Genomic DNA, 25,208 nt, shown 5'->3' with positions numbered 1-25,208 from the left:
GAAGCCAGAGCTGTATGGTGGCTTACGCAGCTGTGGGGTTGGAGGCTTCCTGCCCCTTAGCTGAGCAGTTTAAGGAAGCCCCCCCCCTTATGCAAGGGGGGGCACGGAAAGCTGCCCACTCCTCAACTGATCAAGCCCCCATACTGCTCTTGCTCACGTGAGCCACAACGGCATGGGGCAGGGCAAATGTATCTTGGCTGCTGCTTCTGGGTCCCCTAAGGTGGTGAGGAAGCAACAGCCGAGACACATTTCAGACATCGTGATATCAGTAAATCATGGCATTTAGGTGCTGATACATCACAATGTTAATGACCTATCTCATAAAGTCACAACAGGACAAAGCGCACACAAGTTAAAGTTCAGAGGTGCAAATTGAAGCTGTGCGTGTTCTAGTAGCCATTCATTCAAAGATCTGTATACCAGATGGCTCCTAAGCCATGGCGAAATCATACAATTGATTCCCAGAGGAAATGCCTGGTCTACAACACAAGCAATTTATTTCAAGACTCAGCCTACTCCTCTTGGGGGGGGGGGATACAGCAAAACCTCCCTGTGATCAATACATAGAACAAATTGGATTTCTTTAAGGTCAGAAGCATACTGAATATTTCCAGCTGCTGAAGATTCATCTTAAATACTTCCGCTAGAGGTCTTAGGCCCATTTTACTATGCAAATTCAAGAAAAGGGGATTTCAAAATAGAATTTATTTTGCATTTTTATACTGATACTTATAAATCTATGTATTTAAATATTACAAAATCTTCTGAAGGTATGCAGTGCATTTGTTCCAAACAAACAAAAAAGTTACTGCCACAGTGACCACATTTTATTCTCACATAACTTAAAGTTTTGTTTTTACAAAAAATAAAAAAATCAAATTACCCAGTTCAACACTTACTTGAAAGGCTGGAGAGAATTGGTCATGTCAATCAACACTAGTGGAATTAAGTGAAGAAATGTGCCCAGTTTTTTGCAGCATTCTGTCTATTTTAAATATTGTCCATTTATGTCTGAGCAATCAGATTTGCTCTACAGGTTTCTCGTAGTTTCTCTATTGTAGCCATCCTCAGACTTCCAGGCTCTGTAAAAATTTTCTAGAATTAAGAATTTAGAAGTTGTTAGTGTAAGTCAGGACACTGTCATTCTTTTTACAAGTGGTTTCTTCTTTTTACATCCTTGAGTATTCCCATCACTATAATGGATCTTTCCCTTGGACAACATCAGTAAGGCTGGGGAGCCCAGGACCACCACCATACACACTGCCCAGGCTTGTGTCCCAGGATGGTCACTTCAGACTTGCTCTTCTGTGAGCAGAAGGGAAGGAGATCCAGTGAAAATTCCCACCAGAGCAAAGATGGCGTCTCTGGTGCTGCCTCCCATGCTGCTCCACAGGATCCCTTGATCTGACAGCAGCTTTACAGGAGATTAGAGAGCATCAGCAAAAAATTGCCTCAAATTCCTCTCTCTAGTGGTGTGTTCCCATAGTGCTCCACCCACTGCTAGCTATATCCAACCAACCCAAGTTCAAGAGCACCATGAAAAAGCACATTGAAGCAATACAGTTGTACCTTGGAAGTCTATTCGACTTCCAAAATGTTTGAAAACCAAAGTGTGGCTTCTGATTGGCTGCAGGAAGCCACACACTCTGGTTTCGATCGGGAGCCAAAACATTAGAGAACTAGGCTGTTCGACATTTCAAGGTACGACTGTGTGCAGAAAAGCAACAGCAAATAAAACTGAAGGCTGCCAATGCTCAGCGTTTCTAGCCAGTTTATAATTCTCTACGACATGGGACGCTTACCTGCATGAAAGTGTGACACTCAGTTACAAATGGTCCTTTGGTGATCTCTTTAAATCTATCACAGATATCTGGGAAGTTGGTGGCTTCCAAAATGAAAGCTTGGTGGTGCTTGATTAGTGTTAAGGCCACACGAAATATTATTTTTGATCCCTCGTAGAACAAGCAGTCCCAAATTCGAAGTACAGTCTGTAGGAGAGAGGATTTTGTTTAAAGGCATCACTAAAGCATGCATATAGCCTATGTCATCAACAAAAACAAAACCCACACAGCTAAAAATACCATCAAGTTCTCACTTGCCTCTACTGGAAGAATGTCAATGAACAAACATATAAACCAACGCGATACCAGCAAAGTCCACATGATGCCATGTTTCTCCATTAATTCTGCAACGGCAGGAACTTTCATTTTCACAAGCTCTCCAAGAACTTCTTGGTCTGTTTTCAGACCCATCATTTCTGGACTATAATAATCTTTAAGAGGGGGGGAAAGGGGGGAAACAAAAGCTAATCACCAAAATGATCAATTGCTATCATTCATTGAAAAGAAAAACAGTATATGGGGAAGGGAAAGAGCTCATTTTTCAACAGGTAAAATTGCAGCGTGTCTTTCCACTTCAAGAGTAAAGGGCTCAACTCCACATATTGTGACAGCTGTTAAGAGGGCTCAGATTGCGCTATAACTAGAAGAGGCTGTCAAAGTGCCCTGTGTTGCATGACTTGAGCAGACCCAACTCTAGATACACAAATGCACAGTTGACAGATAAACAGCTGTGTGTGACTATATGTGGTACCTTTTGGGATTTATCCTTCAAAGCATCTCAGGCCCTACCTATAACATGTGGGTCCACAAAACGTTTGAAGGCCACATGCAATTGTCAGAGTTATTTCAACAAGAAAAGGTCTCAGTACGGCTCCATAAATTAGCGCCTGCCTTAGTATGATTTGTCACCAACAAGGACCACATAGTACAATAGCTCCTCTGCCTATTAAGTTCTGCAAGACTCTCCAAAAACTCAGGGGAAGGGAGGGTTCTTACTTTGTGCACAGTGATCAGGGGCAGCTGGTTGCAAGACTGGTTTTGTGAGCACTGGTAGTCATCAGAAACTACATTTGTGGGTCCCTGGGTCTCATTCTGGATGGGGTACTGCCTGATAAGCCCTAGAGAAACTGCTCCAAACTAATTCCCAGTCCATCACAGGCACCTGAAAATATAAAGTTGCTAAATGTAATTCAAGACTACAGAAACTGCTGTTGGCACCATAATAGGCTTGGGGGCAGGTGGCAAAAAAGTCAGATAGGCAACCAAGTAACCTCCCCCCCCCCTTTTTTTTTAATACATAAACTCAGTATTTAAAAGCAATACAGAAAATAAACATTTTCTTAAGGAAGCCTCCAGAGGGCGCTCTGTAACTTGGCATAAGTCACTGTGCATCATGTTTAACATTAATCACTTGATCTGTGGACAGGGAACAACAGTTGCTGCTTTCAGTCTTCAGAGCAGAAAACGAATGGTAAAGCTCCCACAAGGCTAGCAGGGCACCTTTCCAATCTGCTAAAAAACTAGACTGAGGCTAGGCGTGCCATTATTGAGTTACTGTGCTTTCATGATCAGAAAAGACTAGAACCAACTGAGCACAGAGGTCAACTAGAAATTAAAAGTTTTCCAAGCCTGTGCCCCAGTGTTATATGGATTCTCTCTGGCATCACTGTGCCACGCAGAGTGTGCCTTATTGCACATGGAATATTAACATCCAGGCACAAAATGGAAAGAGGGAGGGCCCTTTCTGCAAAACAGAAACATATTTAAAACCAAACCACAAAAATAAAAAACAGCAAAACTTGAGATAATAGTACAGTGGAACTTGTACTATTACACAAGGACATGGGTGGCACTGTGGTCTAAACCACAGAGCCTAGGACTTGCCGATCAGAAGGTCGGTGGTTCGAATCCCCGCGACGGGGTGAGCTCCCGTCGCTTGGTCCCTGCTCCTGCCAACCTAACAGTTCGAAAGCACGTCAGAGTGCAAGTAGATAAATAGGTACCGCTTCGGTGGGAAGGTAAACAGCGTTTCCATGCGCTGCTCTGGTTCGCCAGAAGCAGCTTAGTCATGCTGGCCACATGACCCAGAAGTTGTACGCCAGCTCCCTCGGCCAGTAAAGCGAGATGAGCGCTGCAACCCCAGAGTCTGCCACGACTGGACCTAATGGTCAGGGGTCCCTTTACCTTTACCTTGGTTTACAAACAGTCTGGTTTGCATATGTTTTGGATTAGAAACATGTCAAACCCGGAAGTGCATTTGCAAACTTTTTTTGTATTACAACCCATTTTTTTGGATTACAAACAAATTTGTTTGGAAGCCCCATTGGCGAAAGTGTGCCTTGGGTTACAACCTGTTTTGGTTTACAAATGGACCACCAGAACGGATTATGGTTGTAAACCAAGGTACCGCTGTACTGGAACTCGCAAGAGCCATTTAAATACTACCGAGTAGGGGGAGGGGGAGGCAGGCCTCACCCTGCAGAATTGATCACAAGACACAGTGCATGCACACCATTTGAATGGCAATGCCCATCAATTTTAGGGATGCCTGACCCCCAATATATTTTACTGGGGGCAGTTGAAGGGCCCTTGGCGTCTAGGAGTTGGCTCCTAGGGTACCAAGGAAAAGCCCAGAAATGAAGAATTGCTTTTACTGAGTGTTGGAAGATGATCAAGTAGGGCACCAACAAAGATAAGGGGAGAGATTTCCATAGTGAAGGCGCCACTATTAAGAGAGCCTTACACCCAGTAGCTACCTATTTAAAGAATCAAAACCTATGAGTCAAGCCTATGATCAATGTTAGAAACAGATATGAAAGCTAGGAGCTAAATGGCACCTTAAACCTTGGTTATGGATGCAACAACAATATGTCTAGGTGTGCTTTTTTATAACAAGAATACAAAGCTGAAAATGAATGAACTGCTGCTAAAACATTACGTTCATTTTTCACATAGTCTGGTCCTTCCCCTGCCCACCACCCTAATATTCTTAAGAGGGTCTCTTCCCCAGTCTTCAGAGAGTAGCTGGAAGTGAGGAGGCAGAAAAAGGTCCTCCTTTCTTACACTCTGCAGTTTTAATCCGAAATCTTAAGACGCAGTACTGCGCCCAGAGCTCAGAAACTGCCCACGCTAATTAAATTCCCTGTCACAAAATGCACCTAGAACAATGGGAGTTCTGAACACTGCCTATGATGGAGATCTTTACCAGTTGAGGCAGGCTCAGAAATGGTATAGGTGGTCCACTAAAAGACTATTATAGCACATCCAATTCTATGGAGTGGCTTAAGCTACAGAGACATTAACGTCTGCTAAGCAACAAACCATACTGTGTGTGTGGACTAGGTAAAAACTCAAAGGGAATTATTTTCATGGCATATGCCAGGCTTCCTCAACCTCTGCCCTACAGATGTTTTGAGATTACAATTCCCATCATCCCTGACCACTGGCCCTGCTAGCCAGGGATCATGGGAGATGTAGGCCAAAAACATCTGGAAGGCCTAGTTTGAGGAAACCTAGCATATGCTGTCACCTACTGCAGCTCAGTGATCGGGGGAGGAGAGAGACTGATTCATGGCGGAGATAAAAAACTTAAAATTAACTGTGTCCTGTTTTTAACAATTCTAATCATCCTAGGTTAACTTGATTTATCCAGTTCATCAGTCGACTATGAACATGTCTAACTGATAATTATCCAATGTCCTGTATTACCTGCATCTTTCTCTTTTATCTCATCATTATTTTGCTTGCCATTTCCGCAATTGAAATATCACCTAATATAATCAAATATGATCAGTTAAAATCTGAAGCATCAAAACCAGCCCTGTGACATTCAAGCTCCTTCATTTGTGAACAGATTTAGAATGTCCAGTTCTTGGAGCAACCAGCCTTTGAAGTCATGAAATAGCTGGAAGACTTGAGGTAGCAGGTTTTGTCATAGACCAAGTGAGTTGTATTAGACACTACAAAAAACAACAACACAAAATACACAGCTGCAATAGAGACAAAGGAAAGCTAGCTCACTTAAGTACCAAACCTGCATTTTACTGAAATGGTTTTAGTATTTGTGTATCAGTTTGTTGCAGTGTGATGTTGACGTGTTACTTAACCAATTGTATTAACTGCATTAACTTGCAATTACCAGGTGAAAACCAATGTTTTCACCTGGAAGAGTTCAATAGCTTTTGAGCCTCTCTCTCATGCAATTTATGATATAGTCCAAATATATCCTTGTGAGACAGAGGCATAAGAAATTAAAATGTGAGTGCTGGTCATTGTAGGTTTGCACTGGCATTACAAAACAGTTGAAGCTTGATATGTGTTTGCTTCCTTTAAAAAAAATAGGTAAAAGTGCTCTAAGAGAGTATGTTTCCTATCCAAGTTGGAAAGAGAGAGAGAGAGAGTGCTGTTTTTCCCAATGTGCTGGACAGAGGTATGCTTTATACTGCTTCCTCTTAACTCACAATATATACCTCTGATTCAGACAACAGCTGAAAACTGCATCTGCTGCAGTACTGATGGAGGAAAAACTCCTAAGATAAGGCACGCGAGATCCCTATAGGGTTATGATGATGCTCAGGTTTGGGCATGCATTCCCCTCATCACTGGGACTCGGTATTTTCACACACACAGTGGCTTTTAGGGCTCACAGTTCAACAGAATTCTGCTTGCCAGATTTGCTTGAGTCTTGATATTACAATCTTTAATAAAGCATCAATGCAGTTGCAGCTGCTTTCTTGTCCTATGAGAGAGCCAGTGTGGTGTAGTGGTTAAGAGCGGTGGACTCGTAATCTGGTGAACCGGGTTCGCGTCCCCACTCCTCCACATGCAGCTGCTGGGTGACCTTGGGCTAGTCACACTTCTCTGAAGTCTCTCAGCCCCACTCACGTCGCAGAGTGTTTGTTGTGGGGGAGGAAGGGAAAGGAGATTGTTAGCCGCTTTGAGACCCCTTAGGGTAGTGATAAAGCGAGATATCAAATCCAAACTCTTCTTCCAAACTCTTCTATGGACCAGTAATGAGATTTGCAGGGAATAAGGAATAAAGATTATAACGGCTATTGTGGACTTGTTCTCTGCCACAAATGGATTAAAAAGAATATCCAGAAATAGAGCATGGTGCAGACCTTTTCTACTTTTAAATCTCCATCTTCAGATCAACAATGCAAAGAAGCTGAAGAATCATCTTTTGAAACACGGCATATGCATGCCCATTTAGACTTCAACACAAGGTTTCTGTACCCATTTTTTGCAAGAAAGTTTTAGAAAAACTTTGGATGTTTAACTGGGAAAAGATAGCCCAAATACTTAACAAAGAAGTCAAAATGAAAACTGGCAAGTTGCAGTCTATATCTGGAAGATTCTAGCCCTCCAACAACATCCCCCAAACACACCTCTTCATTTTCTACAACGTCAGTGTGTAGTGATTATTCACTCCTGTGAAGAAGAGAGTAAGTGCTGCACTTGATGACATGGGGGGGGGGGTATTCCCCAATACTTGGCAGCCCACCCAACTTATGAAAGATGTGCATTTATTCAAACATTTTTTAAAGGAGAAAGAATCAAGGCTATGCTTGCTTTCACACTTTTAGGAGCATTTGTTTAAAGGCATCTTTAAAGGCATCTTCTCAGAACTCTCAAAACACCAAAAGCACCTCAATTGTCCTGTCCACTACTGAGGAACTGATCAAATTTCAAGGATGGTGCAAATAGATCTGCACCACGCTTGAAAAAGAAAAAAGGAAAGAATAAAAAAAAATACTTAAAACAGGAAGGCACATTCAGATCCAGCAACTTTTAACTCTCTGCTAGGTTGTAGTTACACATTTTCACTGTGAATTGCTTCTTGTTGGGTAGAGCAGAAAGGGGGAAGAGAGAACGCTATCTGGTGTCATTATCTTTGGGATAATGGTTAAAAGACTATTTTCAGAAAACAAAAACAAGGGATGTAGCAAAAATAATTCAAAAGCAAACAAGACTTTCAAGATGTCACAGGTTTTGTACCCAAGGCCTTCCTTCTAAAGACATGCTCTTAAAAAAAATCTAGCAGTTCCAGTTCCAGTCGATGGAAGATGAATTAACTACTAAAGTTTCCATTTCCTTTTTAAGAAGCATGCTTTAGAAGTTCCTATTGTACTACACCTTAACTATTTTAATTAACATGCAAATGAACAGAGGCCTGCAGAAGTGCTCTGGTTCAATTTCGCAGATTCTTTTTATGTAGGTTTTTCCTTTCCTTGCTGCCTGCCTGCCTTTTGTAAAGGATGAGAAGTATAGCAAAACACCAACTATGTCTATGTCCAGACTGCAGCACTTTATATTGCAGGTGGGAGCTCACATGATGGAATGATGTACCATGAAGAAGACACTCCTCATTCACAGACAGACAGCATGTCAGAAAAGGCTAGGTGAGAAACATCTTCCAGGTTTTCTCTGTGGTACATGCTTTTTGGTATAGAGCAGTGATTCCCAATTAGGGGCCCCGGGACCCCTTGGGGTCCATGGAACGCACCCATGGGGGCCATGGCCCCACCCCTCGCCACCCACCACAACTATTTGGGGGGCATTTTTGCATGGAAATATCACAAATTCTATGGTCTGTTTTAGCTCTGTGCAACTTTTCAATATATATCACTATCACACTCACTCACACACTCTCTCTCTGTGTATATATACAGTATAGGATTATGTTGTGATAGGACGTAGGGCCTCTTATGGAAGGAAATAACCCAAATGCCAAAAAAGACTAGGCTATGTGCTCTCAGTAAAAAGAGAAGAATATATCAATATGTATTTTGCTACGCATACAAAAGGGAAGTGTAAATAGAATGAATAGAGGGATGTGATTGCTATTTCCTACAGAGAACTGCTTTTAATGTAGTAATTGGGCAATTCTCTGGAGTTACGATATTATATGATTAGACTACCCATTTGATAGTCACTCTTACTTAGCTCAAACACAGGAAATGATCTGTGACACAAAGATAGAAATGGTGGGAGTTTGACCTACCAGGCAATATTCGACCAATGAGAGCGTCTAATAACCAAAAGGATTCCTCTTCATTCCTTGTGATAAGAATCAGGTAGCCTGCTATGAAATTCATGCCCTAAAACACAAAGGAACAATTTATCTAACTAGCTTGATACAATGTTGACAAAAGTAATCTTAAAAGGAGCCAAGATAATAAATGCAAGCGGCAGAGGGAGGACCTAATGGTAATTCACACTTATCAAGAGTCAGTTTTAAAAGTGTTGTGAGCAATTTCTTGCTGCAGATGCAAGAGTAAAACACTTCAATTTCCGAGGCTACATTAAAAGGAAAATAATGTCTGGGCCACTTTGACTTTAAAATCACACAGATTTAAGTCTCCATTTATAGTTGTGCGAAGTCTAGAATTCTACTGCCTAGAATAATGAAGGATGAAAACTGTTTGAATGACCACAAATGAATGCATAAAACAAAAGAAGTATTCAGGCATGTGAATAAGCCCCATTTTCATTTATTGTTATTTATTAATTTATATACCGCTAATATGCCAAAATGGCTCCCAGTTGTGTTTTTCATTGAGTGCTCACCCCAAGCACACTCCTTTACTTTGAGCCAATGATAATACTCAAACCTTTCCCAGAGTAATTAGGTGTGGTTTTTTTAAAATACCAGTTAGGAATTCTACAGCTGACTCCAGAATTACAGCCTGTTCACAGCTTGGCTATTTGAAGTATAACACACAAAAGCAACACAGGAAATACAACTGCATTGTTTGGTTTTTGCATCATAAGATGTAATGTTGTTTTATTTTTGTTTCCTTACATTTATGCCCTACCTTTCTTTCATCACAGAACCAAAGGCAGGATGCATGTGGTCCCCAGGCAGTCAGCCATAGACCAGAACCAGCTGAGTGCATCATCACAAGCATTGTAGGTTTTTGGGTTAAGTAGCGAAATGGCAATTAACTCAATGATTTATGATGTGGCTAACTGGCATGGAGAAGAGCGAGCAGACAAAAGACAGTCTCTGTGCAAGAAATGCATTTTCAATGCTGCCTGTGTGGTGGTGAAGAGTAGGACTGTGTCAAGTTTATCATAATATTAACTCACATTTGACGGCAACCCTAACCCTATTTACTTGGGAGTTAGCCACCAATGGATTCAATAAGACTTACTTCTGAGTAGACATGGATAGGGTTGTGCTGTTATTTCTATTTCTGCAACACACACACACAACCCGCCATGAATTTCCTTTGCAGTCATCCTAGTCACACTCACAGCAATTGCTAGTCCCCAAGTCTGAAGTGTACAAGTTGTAAGATCGTTTTAAAACATTCATGGACACTAGTATCAATTGCAGTCTGTCAGATCCGGCCTTTGAATGCATCTCCTGTTTCATCTCTTTCTTTTGAAACCTCCCTGAACCTTTCACCAATCACTCTTCTTTACCATCTTCTTCCATGGAAAAGAATGAGGCACTCTCATTTTTATTTCATAAACAATGCATCTGGTTTCAAGAAGGAAGATGGGGGGGACGGGACTCCTGGATAAATGAAGAGTTGTCCCACAACTAGTAGCTCAGTTAATCCAAAATAGGTCCAGTTGTTTTGCTTTTTAATTCCAAGAATTCATAACCATCTGTTTGTGCCTAATGGGCATGGTTCAAAAACGTTTTGTTTCCAATTTCCCCCGAAATGTAAAAAAGCTAACAGATGTTGTAAACAGCAACAACAAAACCCTCTATTCTACTTTATGGGGGTATTTGCCCTCCAATTGTGAGGGTACGTTTTCAGCCCTCAGACTGCCAGCTTGCTCAACAATAGCAACCATGGTGACAGAGGGTTATTTGGCACTGCAACAAAAGAGTGCCCCTCAACAGACATTCATGGAGCAAACTAAATTGTACATGCCAGCATAAAAGCTCATGCACTGAAGCATAGTACTGCAGCATACAATAGCAAGGCAACACTAACTTCAGAGTTCACAGTGATGTTTCTCAGGGAGTTAACTGTCAGGCACATTAACATTACAAGCATTAGGAAGGTCTTGTTGAAACACAAACTCGAGTGCCCCAGGTTCGCAAGCATTGTCCCACACTTGGTGGGTGTTTGAAAGGACTCAAAGCAATCTGCCCCCACCCCCGGCGCGCTTTTTTCAGCACGCAATCTTTTACCTTGCTGAAAAGGCTTTGCCTTCTTTTAAAGAAACGTCTAATTTTTGCTTTTAAAAGGTCTCCCAACCAGTGTTGAGGTTTACAGTGCATTTTAGAGAACAGTAGCAGCTCACTTTATACCTACGGCAGTTTGATATGCAATGATGGTGTAAGTTCGATAGGTATTGTTCGCATGTGAGGTGGTGCGAGGGTCTCTGAGCACCAGTCACAAGAGGCTGTTTTGGATAGGGCTGGGAAGTTCCAAATAAAGGAGCAAACTGGAAAGTACTAAACTATGGCAAATTTAAGATATTGACTAAGGACTGAAATAGAAGGGTGGGAAGGTTAAGTGCATGAAATCTACATTTCTCAAATCTTGCATTGCCATCAAGGCCACCCAAGTTGTAAATGCTTCGCTTTAAAAGAAGCTCACGATTGCATTCCGAATGTTACATACCTGGCAGTATCCCACAGACTGATTATGGTGCCCATATGCCACTAATACGTTGTAGAGTGTCTTCTGTAAGCAGGGATCAGCAGTTTTGCGGAACCTTACATTATCCGGAAATGTCCTATTCATGTCTAAAATGTAAAAAAAGGAAACAGCAAAAATTTTAAAATGTATCTATAAAGCAATATGATTCATGGACCAAAGTCTTGGGACCTGAAGTTGCCTTCTCACCCATGAACTCAATAGTTGACAGCATGTTATCTATCTGGGATTCCCTGACTGATCAACAATACGGTTCAGCTGTCCTATTGAAAGGATCGAAACAGCCTTATGGATGTATGACTTGTGTGTGTAGGGGATGCTCAAATACAGATCTGAACAAGCAGAACAGGGTCATGATTTTAGCCCTGTCCTCAATATCAGGTTGTTGTTTTTAAACATCTGCACATTGAACATGGTTTTCTGTACAGGAAGAAGATCAGCATTACAGGCTTTAAGAAACCTTTTATTCTTCAGCAATGCAGGCAAAATGCTATATGTCTATAAACAGGGAAGGTTGACTCTAAACAACTCTGAAATAGACTGTAATTCACAACAACTCATGCCATAATAAATTTGTTGTGTCTTTAAAGGTGCCACAACTGTGTGTCTATTTCGTCTGTCGACTGTCCATGGATTTAACATTATCCCATCTCCCTCAGGACTGCAGAGAAGTCTTTTATTGTTTCTTTGCATTCCAGGGATTATCCTTTACAAGATTCCAATGACCTTGAATAATCACCATAGTTGCTTGCCTAGAACATTAACTATGTGGTGGTATCGCTGCAGTCATCTTAATGTTTGTACTGTATTGCTTTTAAAGGGTTTCTGTACACTGCCTTGAGAGGCTTGTTATACTTGCAGAAACGGACATTTTATTCTAGAATCAACAGAGAAAGAGTATTTCCCCCCCCCAATATAATCCAAACATAATCTAGATCTAATGCATTTATTTATTTATTTATTGCCCCTGAAAAGCATTGCTTGTGAAATTGGTTTCACTCCAAAAATAAAAGTTCATTGCAAATCAGTTCTCTGTAACCCCCCGTGTGAAAACCAATGCGAACAGTTCCAGCAATGGGAACAGGGAGGTACCCATACCAGGCCCAATGATGTTGGGGGTGAGAATCACCGCTTCCTTCTTCATTCACCTGTGGCATGTGCAGGGAGGGAAAGGCATGGCTGATAAAGGGGAGAGTTTTAAAATGCATAGCCAGTAACCCTTGTGAACGACAGGATCTAGCAACAATCTAAACTTGAAAGCAGCATGTTGAGGATAACCATGAATGATTCTGGACTGAGAAAAACTACATTTCTGTGCTATGGTGCAACTGGACTTCTCTGCGACCCTTCCCATCTGCAGGGAAGTGGGACCAATTCGGATGGTCCGCCCCTGCCACTTAATGGATCCAAATGGTTTCCAGAGAGTGGTAGGGGGTGCTTTATCCCATGTTGATGGCCTTTCAGCTGATTCCCTGGTGGCCCGCTGGAATGTGGAGTTAACCAGGACTATCGACTGTCTGGCTCCGAAGCGCCCTCTCCGATTGAATGGAGCCCGGACAGCCCCGTGGTTTTCTTCGGAGCTGAGGGCGATGAAACAATCGTTGAGACGGCTAGAGCATCGGTGGCAGAAAACTCACTCCAAATCTGACCGGACACAGGTTAGAGCTCAACGTTGAGCCTACCAAGTGGCGATAGCGACGACGAAGAAGACTTTCTTCACCGCCTCTATTGCATCTGCAGAAAATAGTAGCAGGAGACTCTTTCGGGTGGTTCGCAATTTAACGGAACCACCTTTTCCACCGGGGCTTTGTAAAGACCCCAAGATCTCCTGCAACGATTTTGCAAAGTTTTTTGCAGATAAAATCACTCATATTCGGAAGGAGCTAGACACCACCGTGGGAGCAGGGCTGGGGCAGGAGAGTGCTAGAGCTCTGTCTGGTCAAGTTGCATGGAATCAATTTCAATCTGTTACCCCCGAGGATGTGGACAGGCTGCTTGGACGCGTGAAACCAATCACCTGTCTCCTTGATCCTTGCCCATCCTGGCTAATAAAAGCAAGCCGGGAAGGGCTGGGCGATGGGCTCTGCGGGGTGGTGAATGCTTCCCTCTGTGAGGGAACATTCCCAGATCCGCTGAAAGAGGCGGTCGTTAAACCGCTTCTTAAAAAACCATCTTTAGACCCGGCCAGTATGGCCAACTATCGCCCAGTCTCAAATCTTCCATTCTTGGGCAAGGTGATTGAGCGCGTGGTTGCTGAACAACTCCAGGCACGCCTGCAGGATGCGGACCATTTGGATCCCTTCGAAACGGGATTCAGGCCTCATCATGGGACTGAAACTGCCTTGGTCGTGCTGGTTGATGATCTCCGGCAAGCTAGGGACAAAGCTGAGAGTTGTTTCCTAGTTCTGCTGGATCTCTCAGCGGCCTTTGAAACAATCGACCATAACATCCTTCTGGACCGTCTAGAGGGGCTGGGAGCTGGGGGCACTGTTATACGGTGGTTCCGCTCCTTCCTCCTGGGCCGTGTTCAGAAAGTGGTGGTGGGGGATGAGTGTTCAGACCCCTGGGCCCTCACTTGTGGGGTGCCTCAGGGTTCCGTCCTCTCCCCCATGCTTTTTAACATCTATATGAAGCCGCTGGGAGAGATCATCAGGGGGTTTGGACTGGGTGTCCATCAGTATGCAGATGATACCCAGCTCTACCTCTCTTTCAAGTCAGAACCAGTGAAGGCGGTGAAGGTCCTGTGTGAGTGCCTGGAGGCAGTTGGAGGATGGATGGCGGCTAATGGATTGAAGTTGAATCCTGACAAGACAGAAGTACTGTTTTTGGGGGACAGGGGGCGGGCTGGTGTGGAGGACTCCCTGGTCCTGAATAGGGTAACTGTGCCCCTGAAGGACCAGGTGCGCAGCCTGGGAGTCATTTTGGACTCACAGCTGTCCATGGAGGCGCAGGTCAATTCTGTATCCAGGGCAGCTGTCTACCAACTCCACCTGGTACGCAGGCTAAGACCCTACCTGCCCGCGGACTGTCTCGCCAGAGTGGTGCATGCTCTAGTTATCTCCCACTTGGACTACTGCAATGCGCTCTACGTGGGCTACCTTTGAAGGTGACTCGGAAACTACAACTAATCCAGAATGTGGCAGCTAGACTGGTGACTGGGGGCGGCCGCTGAGACCACATAACACCGGCCTTGAAAGACCTACATTGGCTCCCAGTACGTTTCCGAGCACAATTCAAAGTGCTGGTGTTGACCTTTAAAGCCCTAAATGGCCTCGACCCAGTATACCTGAAGGAGCGCCTCTACCCGCATCGTTCTGCCCGGACACTGAGGTCCAGTGCTGAGGACCTTCTGGCGGTTCCCTCATTGCGAGAAGCAAAGCTACAAGGAACCAGGCAGAGGGCCTTCTCGGTAGTGGCGCCCGCCCTGTGGAACGCCCTCCCATCAGATGTCAAAGCGATAAATAACTACCTGACATTCAGAAGAAATCTTAAGGCAGCCCTGTTCAGGGAAGTTTTTAATGTGTGATATTTTAGTGTATTTTGGGTTTCTATGGAAGCCGCCCAGAGTGGCTGGGGAAACCCAGCCAGATGGGTGGGGTACAAATAAATAATAATAATAATAATAATAATAATAATAATAATAATAATTACTATGGATGGGTCAGTGTATACACAACCTCACTTGAGACCTATGGAGATACTGCTGGTACCAGTCTGGCAGACTATCAAGCCAAATAATCCATTTGAGCAGGAAAAGATAGATAGATGATAGATATAGATATAGATATAGATATAGATAGATATAGATATAGATATATAGATATAGATATATAGATACACACACACACATATATTGGTACCTTGGGTTAACTTAATTCGTTCTGGAGGTCCGTTCTTAACCTGAAATTGTTCTTAACCTGAAGCACCGCTTTAGCTAATGGGGCCTCCTGCTGCTGCTGTGCCACTGCTGCATGATTTCTGTTCTCATCCTGAAGCCAAGTTCTTAACCCAAGGCAATATTTCTGGGTTAGCGGAGTCTGTAACCTGAAGCATCTGTAACCTGAAGTGTATGTAACCCGAGGTACCACTGTATATGCATAGGAATTGCCAAGAGAATGTCCCACACTGAACACAAACACCATTGCTTCTGCGAAGGGTCAGGTTTTCATTTGTCTCCAAAACCAAGGCACAAGTCCACAAAGGCACCAGGCAAAAACGTTTCTCTATAAGCCAAGCCTTTGACTGATTAACATTCTATGGCATTTTAAATGCATTTGTGGGAGGGGTGTTACTGGTTTGTTTGTTTGTTTGTTTGTTTGATTACGTATTTTGTGTCCTGATTTTGTATATTTATGTTGTGAACCACCCTGTGGTCTTCAGATGAAATACAATATACAAACAAACAAATTCCCACACTTGTCTCTCTATCCACGGAATACTTGGCTACAGGCTCCTTGGTAAACAGCAGACTAGATTGAACAACCACATATGTTTAGATGCTAACCTGTCTTAATCGTGTCCACGAGTTTGTCATTTTTGTCTCCCTCAAGTAATTTCTGGTAGTATCCAGGGTTTTGTTCCATGTGGGACTGAGCACCACTCACCACCATCCAAACCAGTGCACGGTGCTCATTCGGAATGCCTTTCCTGATATAGCGTTTTACTGCAAAAGAAAAAGCACACCGGTTGATATTTCAAGCATTATTTTTTGGATACTTAAAATACAAAAAAAAAAAACCTCCAAGGGAAGTAAAAGGACATCAAGGTAATTAGTGTGGCAAGGACAACCCAGTCACTGATGGGCAGGGTACAAATGAAATTATTATTATTATTAACCAGCAATTGCTGATCATTCCACAAACAAGAGCTTGAAAGTGCAGAACCAACATTTGTGTGACCTTAGTAAGAAAGGTAGGTAACTTCAGTGACAAGAGGAAAACACAAAAAGCAGTCAAGTGCCTTTTTCAGATGACCACAAAAATCCTGAGAGAGAGAGGGAGTTTGTGTGTATCATGGAGGAGGGCAAAAAGGAGGTGATTTGTTTATTTATTCCCATCTTTTTCTACCTTCCTTTATTTATACCCGCCATGGAAGGAGCACTTGTTTCAACTTGGGCTATTAGTACAACCAAACACTCCTGGGTTTTCCAGGTTGATCGTTTTTTAAGTTGATTAGTATACCTTCTGTTTTAATACTTTTTAGCTTTCCAAAACATTTTACAGATTCTAAATGATTGTACCCGCACCCTACTTGTGCTGATCTATGACCGTAATAAATATTTGATTGACTGAATTAAGTCGATTAGGAATATGAAAATCTTCCTACTGTTCTAAAATAAATTAAAAATCTGGCTCAAAAAAAAGCTGCCAATATTCCAATAGCCAAATGATTCCCATCTACAAAAAAAGGATTGGGTGGAGAATCTATTCATGCATTTTTGTGTGTGTATGGATATTACAGTATGTGGATATTTATAGTTAAGCAAAGCACCATATTTGAATATTGTTTCCATATTGTCTCTTGCATTTGCAGCTAACCCTTTCCCATCATGGCTATTGATTTTAAAAGTAAAGCCAGCTTAAAACACAGCTCAATCAGATGCTGCAATCGGATATAGCCTCATGACTTTGGTAGACAGTGGAAGGAGAATGCAACCCTGAGGTTACATTATTCTTTAATGTTGTTGTTGTTGACAGCAAAGCCACGAGTCCAGGGCCGGCCATACCATGATGTAGAGTGAGGTAGCTGCCTCAGGTGGCAAATTCAGAGAGCTGGACATTGGCTAAAAAGGTGTGCCATGTGGTCTGCCCTGCAGCCTCTAAGCTAGCTTCCTGCCCTAGCATGGCTGACACACGAGTGACACAACCCGCCTCAGGCGGCATGCTCCTCCCACCCCACCAGGGCGTGGGTCCAGATCTGTGGAGATGGGGAAGCATACATGGCATGCCTCAGGTGCCAGAAGGCCTTGGGCCAGCCCTGCAGAGGCCTATAATGAGGAAAAGTAAATTTAAGTTATGGAGGCCATGCATTCCTTTCTCAGATACTGTCCTTCATCTGAACATCACAAGGTTGAGAGAGAGAATGTCTATAAACCACAGCAACTCCCACTTCCCAGCCCTCAAGTCTGCCCTGACGCTGCCCTGAGTATCCAAGTGGGCACAGCTGTGTGAGACCAACTCCCTTCTGCTCGCCTACCCAGGTTTCAGTGATACGGACCAGACCAGCTTCCTCATCTATAATCAGAGCATTGAAGAGGGATGAGGGAGGTCTTACTCAGAGCCAGCCTGGCATTCAGCAACAGAAGTCATAGACCTAAGAGCTGGCTGAAGGGACAACAGCAATTCCCCAGGTTAGAGGAAGGGCTAGCACACAGCATAGTCACCAGCGGCCTGTGCTGTGTGCCTCTTACCTGGCCTGCCCCACTTCCCCCTACCTGAAACCACTGTGACTGGAGGCCCCTGTGTTCTTTCCAGTTCCTCTCCTCCCAGACACATCTGACTTCCCTCAATAAAAACAAACAACAAAAACAAACCCACACAAATTTTAAACAGTTAAAACAATTGTTAATTGTAGCAGTCTCTGCTTTTGAAGCTGGTGCTGCAGCCAGGAGACATACTATTGTATATCTCTACAATCTATCTTTTCAGGGTGCTTTTTAAAAAATGAAAAATGTGTGTATACGTAGGGGAGAGCAGAAGAAACCGAAACACCTCTCAAACTGTTCTATTTTGGGTTTGAGCCAACTTCTACCTACACCCATTAAGGATTACAAAATTAAAACTTTATCAATAATCTTTTAAGGAGATTTTTTTAAAACTTTCGGTTTAAATGGAAGCCAAGCTTCACAAATTTAGCGCAGTGCTGGGGCAATGCCACCTGGGGTGCCTAGAATATTGTGCTGGGATTTAGAAAAAATGTGTAGAGCCAGCACCTAAAGAGACACAGGCGCAGAAAATATTTAAATATTTTGCCAGCTCTGATTAGCTTAATCACTTTCCAGTTTGGCAATAAGCCAGTGGTTGGGCCTAATTATGATAAACAGCCACTAATAACCAGTGGCATCTTACTCGCCCAACTGGTTATAGCAGTTTCGTATGTACAGGAAAACTGTATAATTGCAAGTTACTTGTTACCATTCCAGCAGTAAGCTGCAATTGTTGTGCAAACACCGAGTCATGAACTCGCCCAGTTCTCTTCACAGAGGAATAAGTTACGCATACCTGACTGTGAAATTCCCCTTTTCCTATTCAGCCCATGAAGGCTTTGAATATGCAAACGTGAAAATATTTTAATTAGCTTCAGTGTCATGATTCGTCCTCAAACTTTGTCCTACTCACTGAACTCACTAATTGAGTTTGATCTCATTAGCTTGGATTCCACCTTCATGACCAGAGTCCTGTTGCAAGGAATGGGGCCCTTTCATATCCTCTTCCTGCTGAATGCCCTATGTATTTCCTGAAAATCTGCCCCCAAGTGTTGGGGAACCTTCTAGAACAGTATGAGATGCAGCACAGGGGGAATAATCAACAACAACAACAACAACAACAACAACAACAACAACAACAACAACCACCACCACCACCACCACCACCACCACCACCACCACCACCAGAGACTAAGAAGAAGTGCCTTGTTGTTCATCTTGGAGGAACTTTGGAATCAAAAGATATTCGGAATGATTAATTAATTAAACTTAATTTTATTGCTTCAGCTTCAGTAATGTACATTTAAAGGAACAAGCTTCTATACTTCCTTTCAGCATTTAAGTTTGCTTTTATAATGACACATTTGAAAACCTACATTTCCAAACATGCCATCTTTAAAATATGGTGAGGGAACAGAGACGCTGGAGAGAAAAAGAGTGTTTCTATTCACGGCAACTCACTGTGCTGTATTTGCAACAAGTAGCTGCTGCTACCAAACATCTGTAGTAGCCAACAGATTATTTCTTACAAGGACAGAATTTACGTAGAAATGAAAGCAATTAATCAGCGATCAACTGTCAAAAACAGGGGTTACCCTCCTTGCAGTTTCCACATAAACTCTACGCATTTGGGCTGTAATTTGTATGCCTGCTTACCTGGGAGTAAGCCCTATTGGACTCACTAGAACAGGCTTCCTCAACCTCAGCCCTCCAGAGGTTTTGAGACTACAATTCCCATCATCCCTGACCACTGGTCCTGCTAGCTGGGAATCATGGGAGTTGTAGGCCAAAAACATCTGGAGGGCCAAGTTTGAGGAAGCCTACACTTGAATACACTTCAGAGTAGATTTGTATAGGATCGCACTGTTTGTCCTAAAAGAATTAAAGTAGAAGAAGAAGAGGAGTTTGGATTTGATATCCCGCTTTATCACTACCCGAAGGAGTAGTCTCAAAGCGGCTAACATTCTCCTTTCCTTCCTCCCCCACAACAAACACTCTGTGAGGTGAGTGGGGCTGAGAGACTTCAGAGAAGTGTGACTGGCCCAAGGTCACCCAGCAGCTGCATGTGGAGGAGCGGAGACGCGAACCCGGTTCCCCAGATTACGAATCTACCGCTCTTAACCACTACACCACACTGGCTCTCACGAGTAAGTGTGGTCTGAAGTGTGGTAGGTATAAGACATTGGCACTACAATAAATGTGAAGATAATGTCCACCTCCCCCTATTGAAAAAGTCCTATTGAAAAGATTCAAGCAAGATTTCATACACGAGAAGGAAACAAGGAACAGCGTCATATTGGAATATTACCTTTTAAGCTTTTTGGTACACCACGGTTACCCTTTAAAAGCTTGGACCATTTAATTGCTCTCCTAGTGAGTATCACTAGGTATCTAGAAAAAAAATCTTCATACGATGTATAGTCAAAGTTTGCTGGCCTTTCAAACCCATATGGATCCACTCTGAAACAGAAGGGAAATCATTGTACACACATATTAGTTTTATGTAGTTATATAAACTTCACATACCTAAATTAAAACTTTTTTTGCCCAGAAATGCAGCTTAGAGGAAGGAAAAACTGGACTTTAAAATGTCGGAATGAAAAATGTTTATTGACTGCAAATGCCAGAATGGGCTCAATAAACCTTCCGGAAGTTTAGAAGACGAGTCTGCTTTTGTAGACACCCAGCTAACACCCATTAGCTTTGGTGGTGGTTGATGCTAATTAGGACTGATAGGGAAGAAGACAAAGAGGCCAACAGTAGGTGGAGCCAGAACAAATGACAAGAAGAGCAAATTTAGTTTTGCCCCCATCATCCTCCCTGCTAAGTCTGCAATAGCAACACTAAGGAGGAAGGTTACAGTTGGTTCTACACTGAAGGATAACCAGCCTCATATAACCAACATGCTTAAGTCTAATTAATGCATGAAAGGGTTAATGCCATAGAGTAAGTGGTCCTGCCAGGCTTAGCTAGGTCACTCCCACTCCCCTTGGGAGGAAGATAATTGGGCCTACTGCTGTACCTAAGTAGACCCCAGAAGCACAACATGCGAGGTCTGAGCTGGTTGCTCCAAGATCAGACCACATGGCTCTAGTAAGCCTCTTCTGAGTTCCTATACCAGTGATTTAGGAACTTTCAGCAGTGTAACTAAGCCAAGTTGTACTGCCTATGATTTCTAAATGCTGTGTGGAAAAGCACATGAACCTAACCTTTGAAGAATTTAATTTACCAAGTTTGTGGACTTTTTCTATGCTAAGGGAAGAGGGCGACTTTGGAAGGAACTTAGAAGGACATATTTTAATGATCTATTTCACACTTTACTTTGCTGCGTATTTTGTGATTTTTATGTCTGCTGGGGTTCTCTCACCAAAGAGTACTTGCCCCAAACGTGGATCTTGGCATCCAGGGAATTCTTTTACATACTTATTTCTTCCTTCCAAGTAACACTTTCAACCTATCTTATAGGGCTGTTGTAAAGATTACACTGTATATAAAGCACATTATAACCTGGTAATTATTTTTAATCTAACCAGGACATTAATGGACCATTTATACAGAGTAATATCATCGCATGTTTTGTAATTTTAATCCTGATTATTTTTCTTTTTATTAGTACTTGTTACAAATCAAAGATCTTTTCAGTGACCAGAGTTTTACCTCAGTTTTACAGTCATGGTTTACTCAGGCAAGCGATAGCACACTCTTGCAGAGAGTAGACAAGGCCTTTTTCAGGTCACTTGTGTGTTTTGCATTAAATTCTGAACCTCATCAAGCTCTGTATAATGGGACCAATATTGATTTACATGGTTGCTTATCTAAATGCATACATAAGGCAGGTCAATCAATCCATTTTCAGCTCCCTTTAGCCTCTAGCTATTAGCTGCTTGAAAACATAGACAAACGAGAGAATAAAATATCACCGCTTAAGACATTTCCAATAAATAATATCAGTTTCACCATGTACTTATAAAGGGAAATGTTCAGCTACAGGGACATGTGCTTAAGTGCCATTGGTTTCGACTGAACTTAAGCATGCATAACTGTGCAGATTTAATCACTGCAAAAGTTCAGGAAAGCTCAGCGCTTCACCACAAACAAGTTGTATATTTAGCATTCAAACGCAAAATGCACAACTTTCTCAAGCCTCCCAGAAAAGCATACATGGGACTTTGGATAATAACGTAATCCTTAAAAAGTACTCTTCCAAAAGAGATGGCCACAATACCGCCCAATTGCTCAACCGCAATTTATACATACAGCAGTGTGGGTGAGAAAGCCTTTCCTGGACTGCACTACTAATACAATATGTTTCTATGCTGCACCGTTAAAAAAAAAAAAGTATCGCACTGTGTTTCCTTGTAACTTAAGACTTCATGTTTCCACATTCCATTAGGTCTTTTCAGCCCTGCTGGGAGGATGGCATTCAAACAAGCCAGGTTCCAACTAGAACCCCATCGTTCTGCCCAAACACTGAGGTCCAGTGCCAAGGGCCTTCTGGCGGTTCCCTCCCTGCGAGAAGCAAAGCTACAGGGAACCAGGAAGAGGGCCTTCTCGGTAGTGGCACCCGCCCTGTGAAACGCCTTCCCATCAGATGTCAAAGAGATAAACAACTACCTGACATTTAGAAGACATCTGAAGGCAGCCCTGTTTAGGGAAGTTTTTAATGTGTGACATTTTAATGTATTTTTAATCTTTGTTGGAAGCCCCGCAGAGTGGCTGGGGAAACCCAGCCAGATGGGCGGGATACAAATAATAAATTATCATTATAGAATCTGAAGTGGTACAGGAGAAAAGCTTTTATTACTGTCAGTGCTTGGGGTGTCAAATTAAAAAATTCAGTGCCTCTCATGCTCCATTCTAAATCGCAGCTATGGCATCCCCAAGGCTGCACGCCTAACTGGTTGCGCTCTCCTAAATCTGCCTCTGCTACTGTATTGTATAAACCGGCTGTGCCTGATAATATGCACCAGGACAAAGAATACTGCAGTGGCAGTGTTACTCTGAATCCCAGTTGCTAGGATTCACAAGTGGGGAGAGTGTGCTGGTGCACTCAAGCCCTGCTTGTGGACTCCCCATAAGCCTCTGGTTGGCCACTGTTGAGAACAGGATGTGGAACAATTATGGATCTTTCATCTGATCCAGCAGGGCGGCTCTTCTTATGTTACATCCTTGCATAGCCATTAGCCACTGTCAGGTGATAAACAGGGAAATGCTGGTCAACACATCCTTGATGTCTCATTTATCTCTCTGTAGAAATTCCACTGAGCCTTTTTTCCAGCTACAAGGAAATTTATAAACATAACTTCCCTCTAGACAGTATTCAGCCTTTCCATATTCTCCAGTGATTACCAACCTCTGCGCTCTTATTTATAATACTTCTGTATTTATAGAGTACTACAATACACAAATTGTTTTGATATTTCTTATAGTAACAAGGGCTTCTTGTTTAAAGTATTTTAGACTGCCTTTTTGGACAGAGTCTATTATACTTTTAACTTTTATTTTACAAATTAAGCGTTTTCCTAAAGTTCTATGTGGCAATAACAATGGGGGTGATGGGGGGTGTTGGGGAGAGATTTCAAAAAACAACTAAATCTGCTATTTTATGAAGTTAAGATGCCGCTGAGTGTAAAGAACTGAAAAAAATTAATTTTCAAGTGGATTGGTTTGAAAGCAGAAATAAAAGTTCATTCTTTCCATGTAACCTTCCAAAGGGAGTAGGTGTTTACTGTGGCAGCTGTAAACGACTAATAATCCTGGCAGTGAAAGGTTAGTTTTATTACAAGAAAACCTGAAAGAGAGTGACAAATAAAGATCTTTGGTAACAGGGTTTTGAAAGTTTAATTATGGGGAGGGGGAGCGGAATCAATGTAGTTAGCTTAATTAACTTATCCACTGAATTAAACAGCCATACCAACACTGCCAACTGAAACCTGAAGGGCAGAAATAACTGCCCTACTGTGTACTCAGCAACCAAAGGGGAATTCATACGATACAAACTTTAGCTGAAAACCTCACGCAAGAAGAGCTTTCAGTAGGGAATGGGGCACTCACAGCATCGATTTACCCCAAAAGTAAATAAGTTTTCTGGGTTGCCTTTCTTAAGCAAATCCTGCTGCTGCTGCTGCTGCTGCTGCTACTACTGTTTTTGTTGGTTTTTTTTAACTTCCTGTTGTATCACAGATACACCTGAGGGGCCACTTAACACCAACCCAGGAAGATATATATATATATATATATATATATATATATATATATATATATCTGTGATACAACAGATATATATATTTACGTTTGTGGCATGATATATATATAGAGAGAATATTACTATATAGACTATTAAAGGCACACACACAAAAAGCAGGAGGGCAAGCCAAGAGCGCTCTCCATTATTCTGCAAGGGCGCAACCTACCTGTGGACGTTGCTCTCGCGGTTCTCGCGCTTCGCTCGCCGCTCTTCCTCCCCGTCCATGGGAAGGGAGTACGCCGGGTTCCTCCAGCACAGAATGGTCGAACCCCCGCCCGGCCCGGCGCGGCCTCGCCGCTGCCTCCTCCTCCTCCTCCTCTTCCTCCTCCCCTTGCTGGAGACGAGTCAAAGTCCCACCACTCTTATCAAAGGAGAGCGCGCCTCCTCCCTCTTTCTTCTTACGCTCCGAAGTTGTCTGCGAAAAGAAGTGCCTTTGGCGAGGTGGGAGGGAAAAGGGAGCGGGCGGTTTCCAGAGCAGGGCAGCCTGCAGTAGAAAATGTGTTCACATTGGAGGGGGGTGGGAGGAAAAAGAAGCGTCTCCAAAGTTCCACAGCGTCGCCCTTCAAGGACAGGGAACAGAGCGGCGCACGGAGCTTATCCCTTTCTGTCTGCGCTTTTTCGGACCAGTCTGTTTTCTCCCCCCGCGCCTGTGAGGGAGAGTTTAGCTTATTTGTGGCTCCCACCGCCAGCCGCGTTGGGAATTGCGCCTCCTTAAGGACAGCGCCGGGGCAAACGGCTCCTGAGGTAGAGAGATTTAGGAGCGCAGCTGAGAAGGCTCCCTTTCCCCGGGTGGCTGAGCGCGCGACTGGCTCCTCCTCAACCTGCTGCTTCGCTCCTTCTTCGCCTCGGGTTGCGCGCGCACTTCCCCAGAAAAAACCTTGGGGAGGAGAAGGAATCCTCTCCCCACGTTCCTCTTGCTGCTCGTGTTGCCGGCAGAGGAGGCGGCGACCCAAGCGGGGAGGGCAGCGTTTCAGTTTGCAGCAAGGCGGACGGCCGGGACTCGTTTTCCGTTTTGGAGCAGGTGCAGTGGGAATAAAAGGAAGCAGCAGCGTGCATTCCTCTCGTGGGTC

General features: G+C 43.1%; 1 protein-coding gene across 1 annotated transcript; it reads right to left on the bottom strand.

Moving 5' to 3' along the window:
• Positions 1 to 944: 944 nt before the first annotated feature.
• On the bottom strand, positions 945 to 24,997 carry GRTP1 (growth hormone regulated TBC protein 1). The gene is made up of 8 exons (XM_053384377.1): positions 24,305 to 24,997; positions 20,200 to 20,351; positions 15,972 to 16,130; positions 11,432 to 11,556; positions 8,845 to 8,941; positions 2,100 to 2,272; positions 1,803 to 1,988; positions 945 to 1,095 (listed from the first exon to the last, which is right to left on the bottom strand). Exons 1-8 carry the CDS (start codon positions 24,361 to 24,363, stop codon positions 1,006 to 1,008), a joined length of 1,041 nt encoding a protein of 346 aa, XP_053240352.1. The 5' UTR covers positions 24,364 to 24,997; the 3' UTR covers positions 945 to 1,005.
• Positions 24,998 to 25,208: the final 211 nt, after the last annotated feature.

This window comes from Podarcis raffonei, chromosome 4 (genome assembly GCF_027172205.1).
Source record: "Podarcis raffonei isolate rPodRaf1 chromosome 4, rPodRaf1.pri, whole genome shotgun sequence".
Classification (NCBI taxonomy): domain Eukaryota; kingdom Metazoa; phylum Chordata; class Lepidosauria; order Squamata; family Lacertidae; genus Podarcis; species Podarcis raffonei.
Note: the sequence above shows the minus strand (reverse complement) of the source record. Positions and strands in the feature narration are given on the sequence as shown.

What these genes read in the sequence shown, in the direction of transcription:
- GRTP1 (XM_053384377.1), bottom strand. Translation starts at nt 24,363, where the DNA reads ATGGACGGGGAGGAAGAGCGGCGAGCGAAGCGCGAGAACCGCGAGAGC. An exon ending in CGTGGACACGATTAAGACAG is followed by an intron (nt 11,557 to 15,971) that starts GTTAGCATCTAA and finishes TTTACATTTTAG; the next exon opens with ACATGAATAGGACATTTCCG. An exon ending in TTGACATTCTTCCAGTAGAG is followed by an intron (nt 1,989 to 2,099) that starts GCAAGTGAGAAC and finishes TCTCTCCTACAG; the next exon opens with ACTGTACTTCGAATTTGGGA.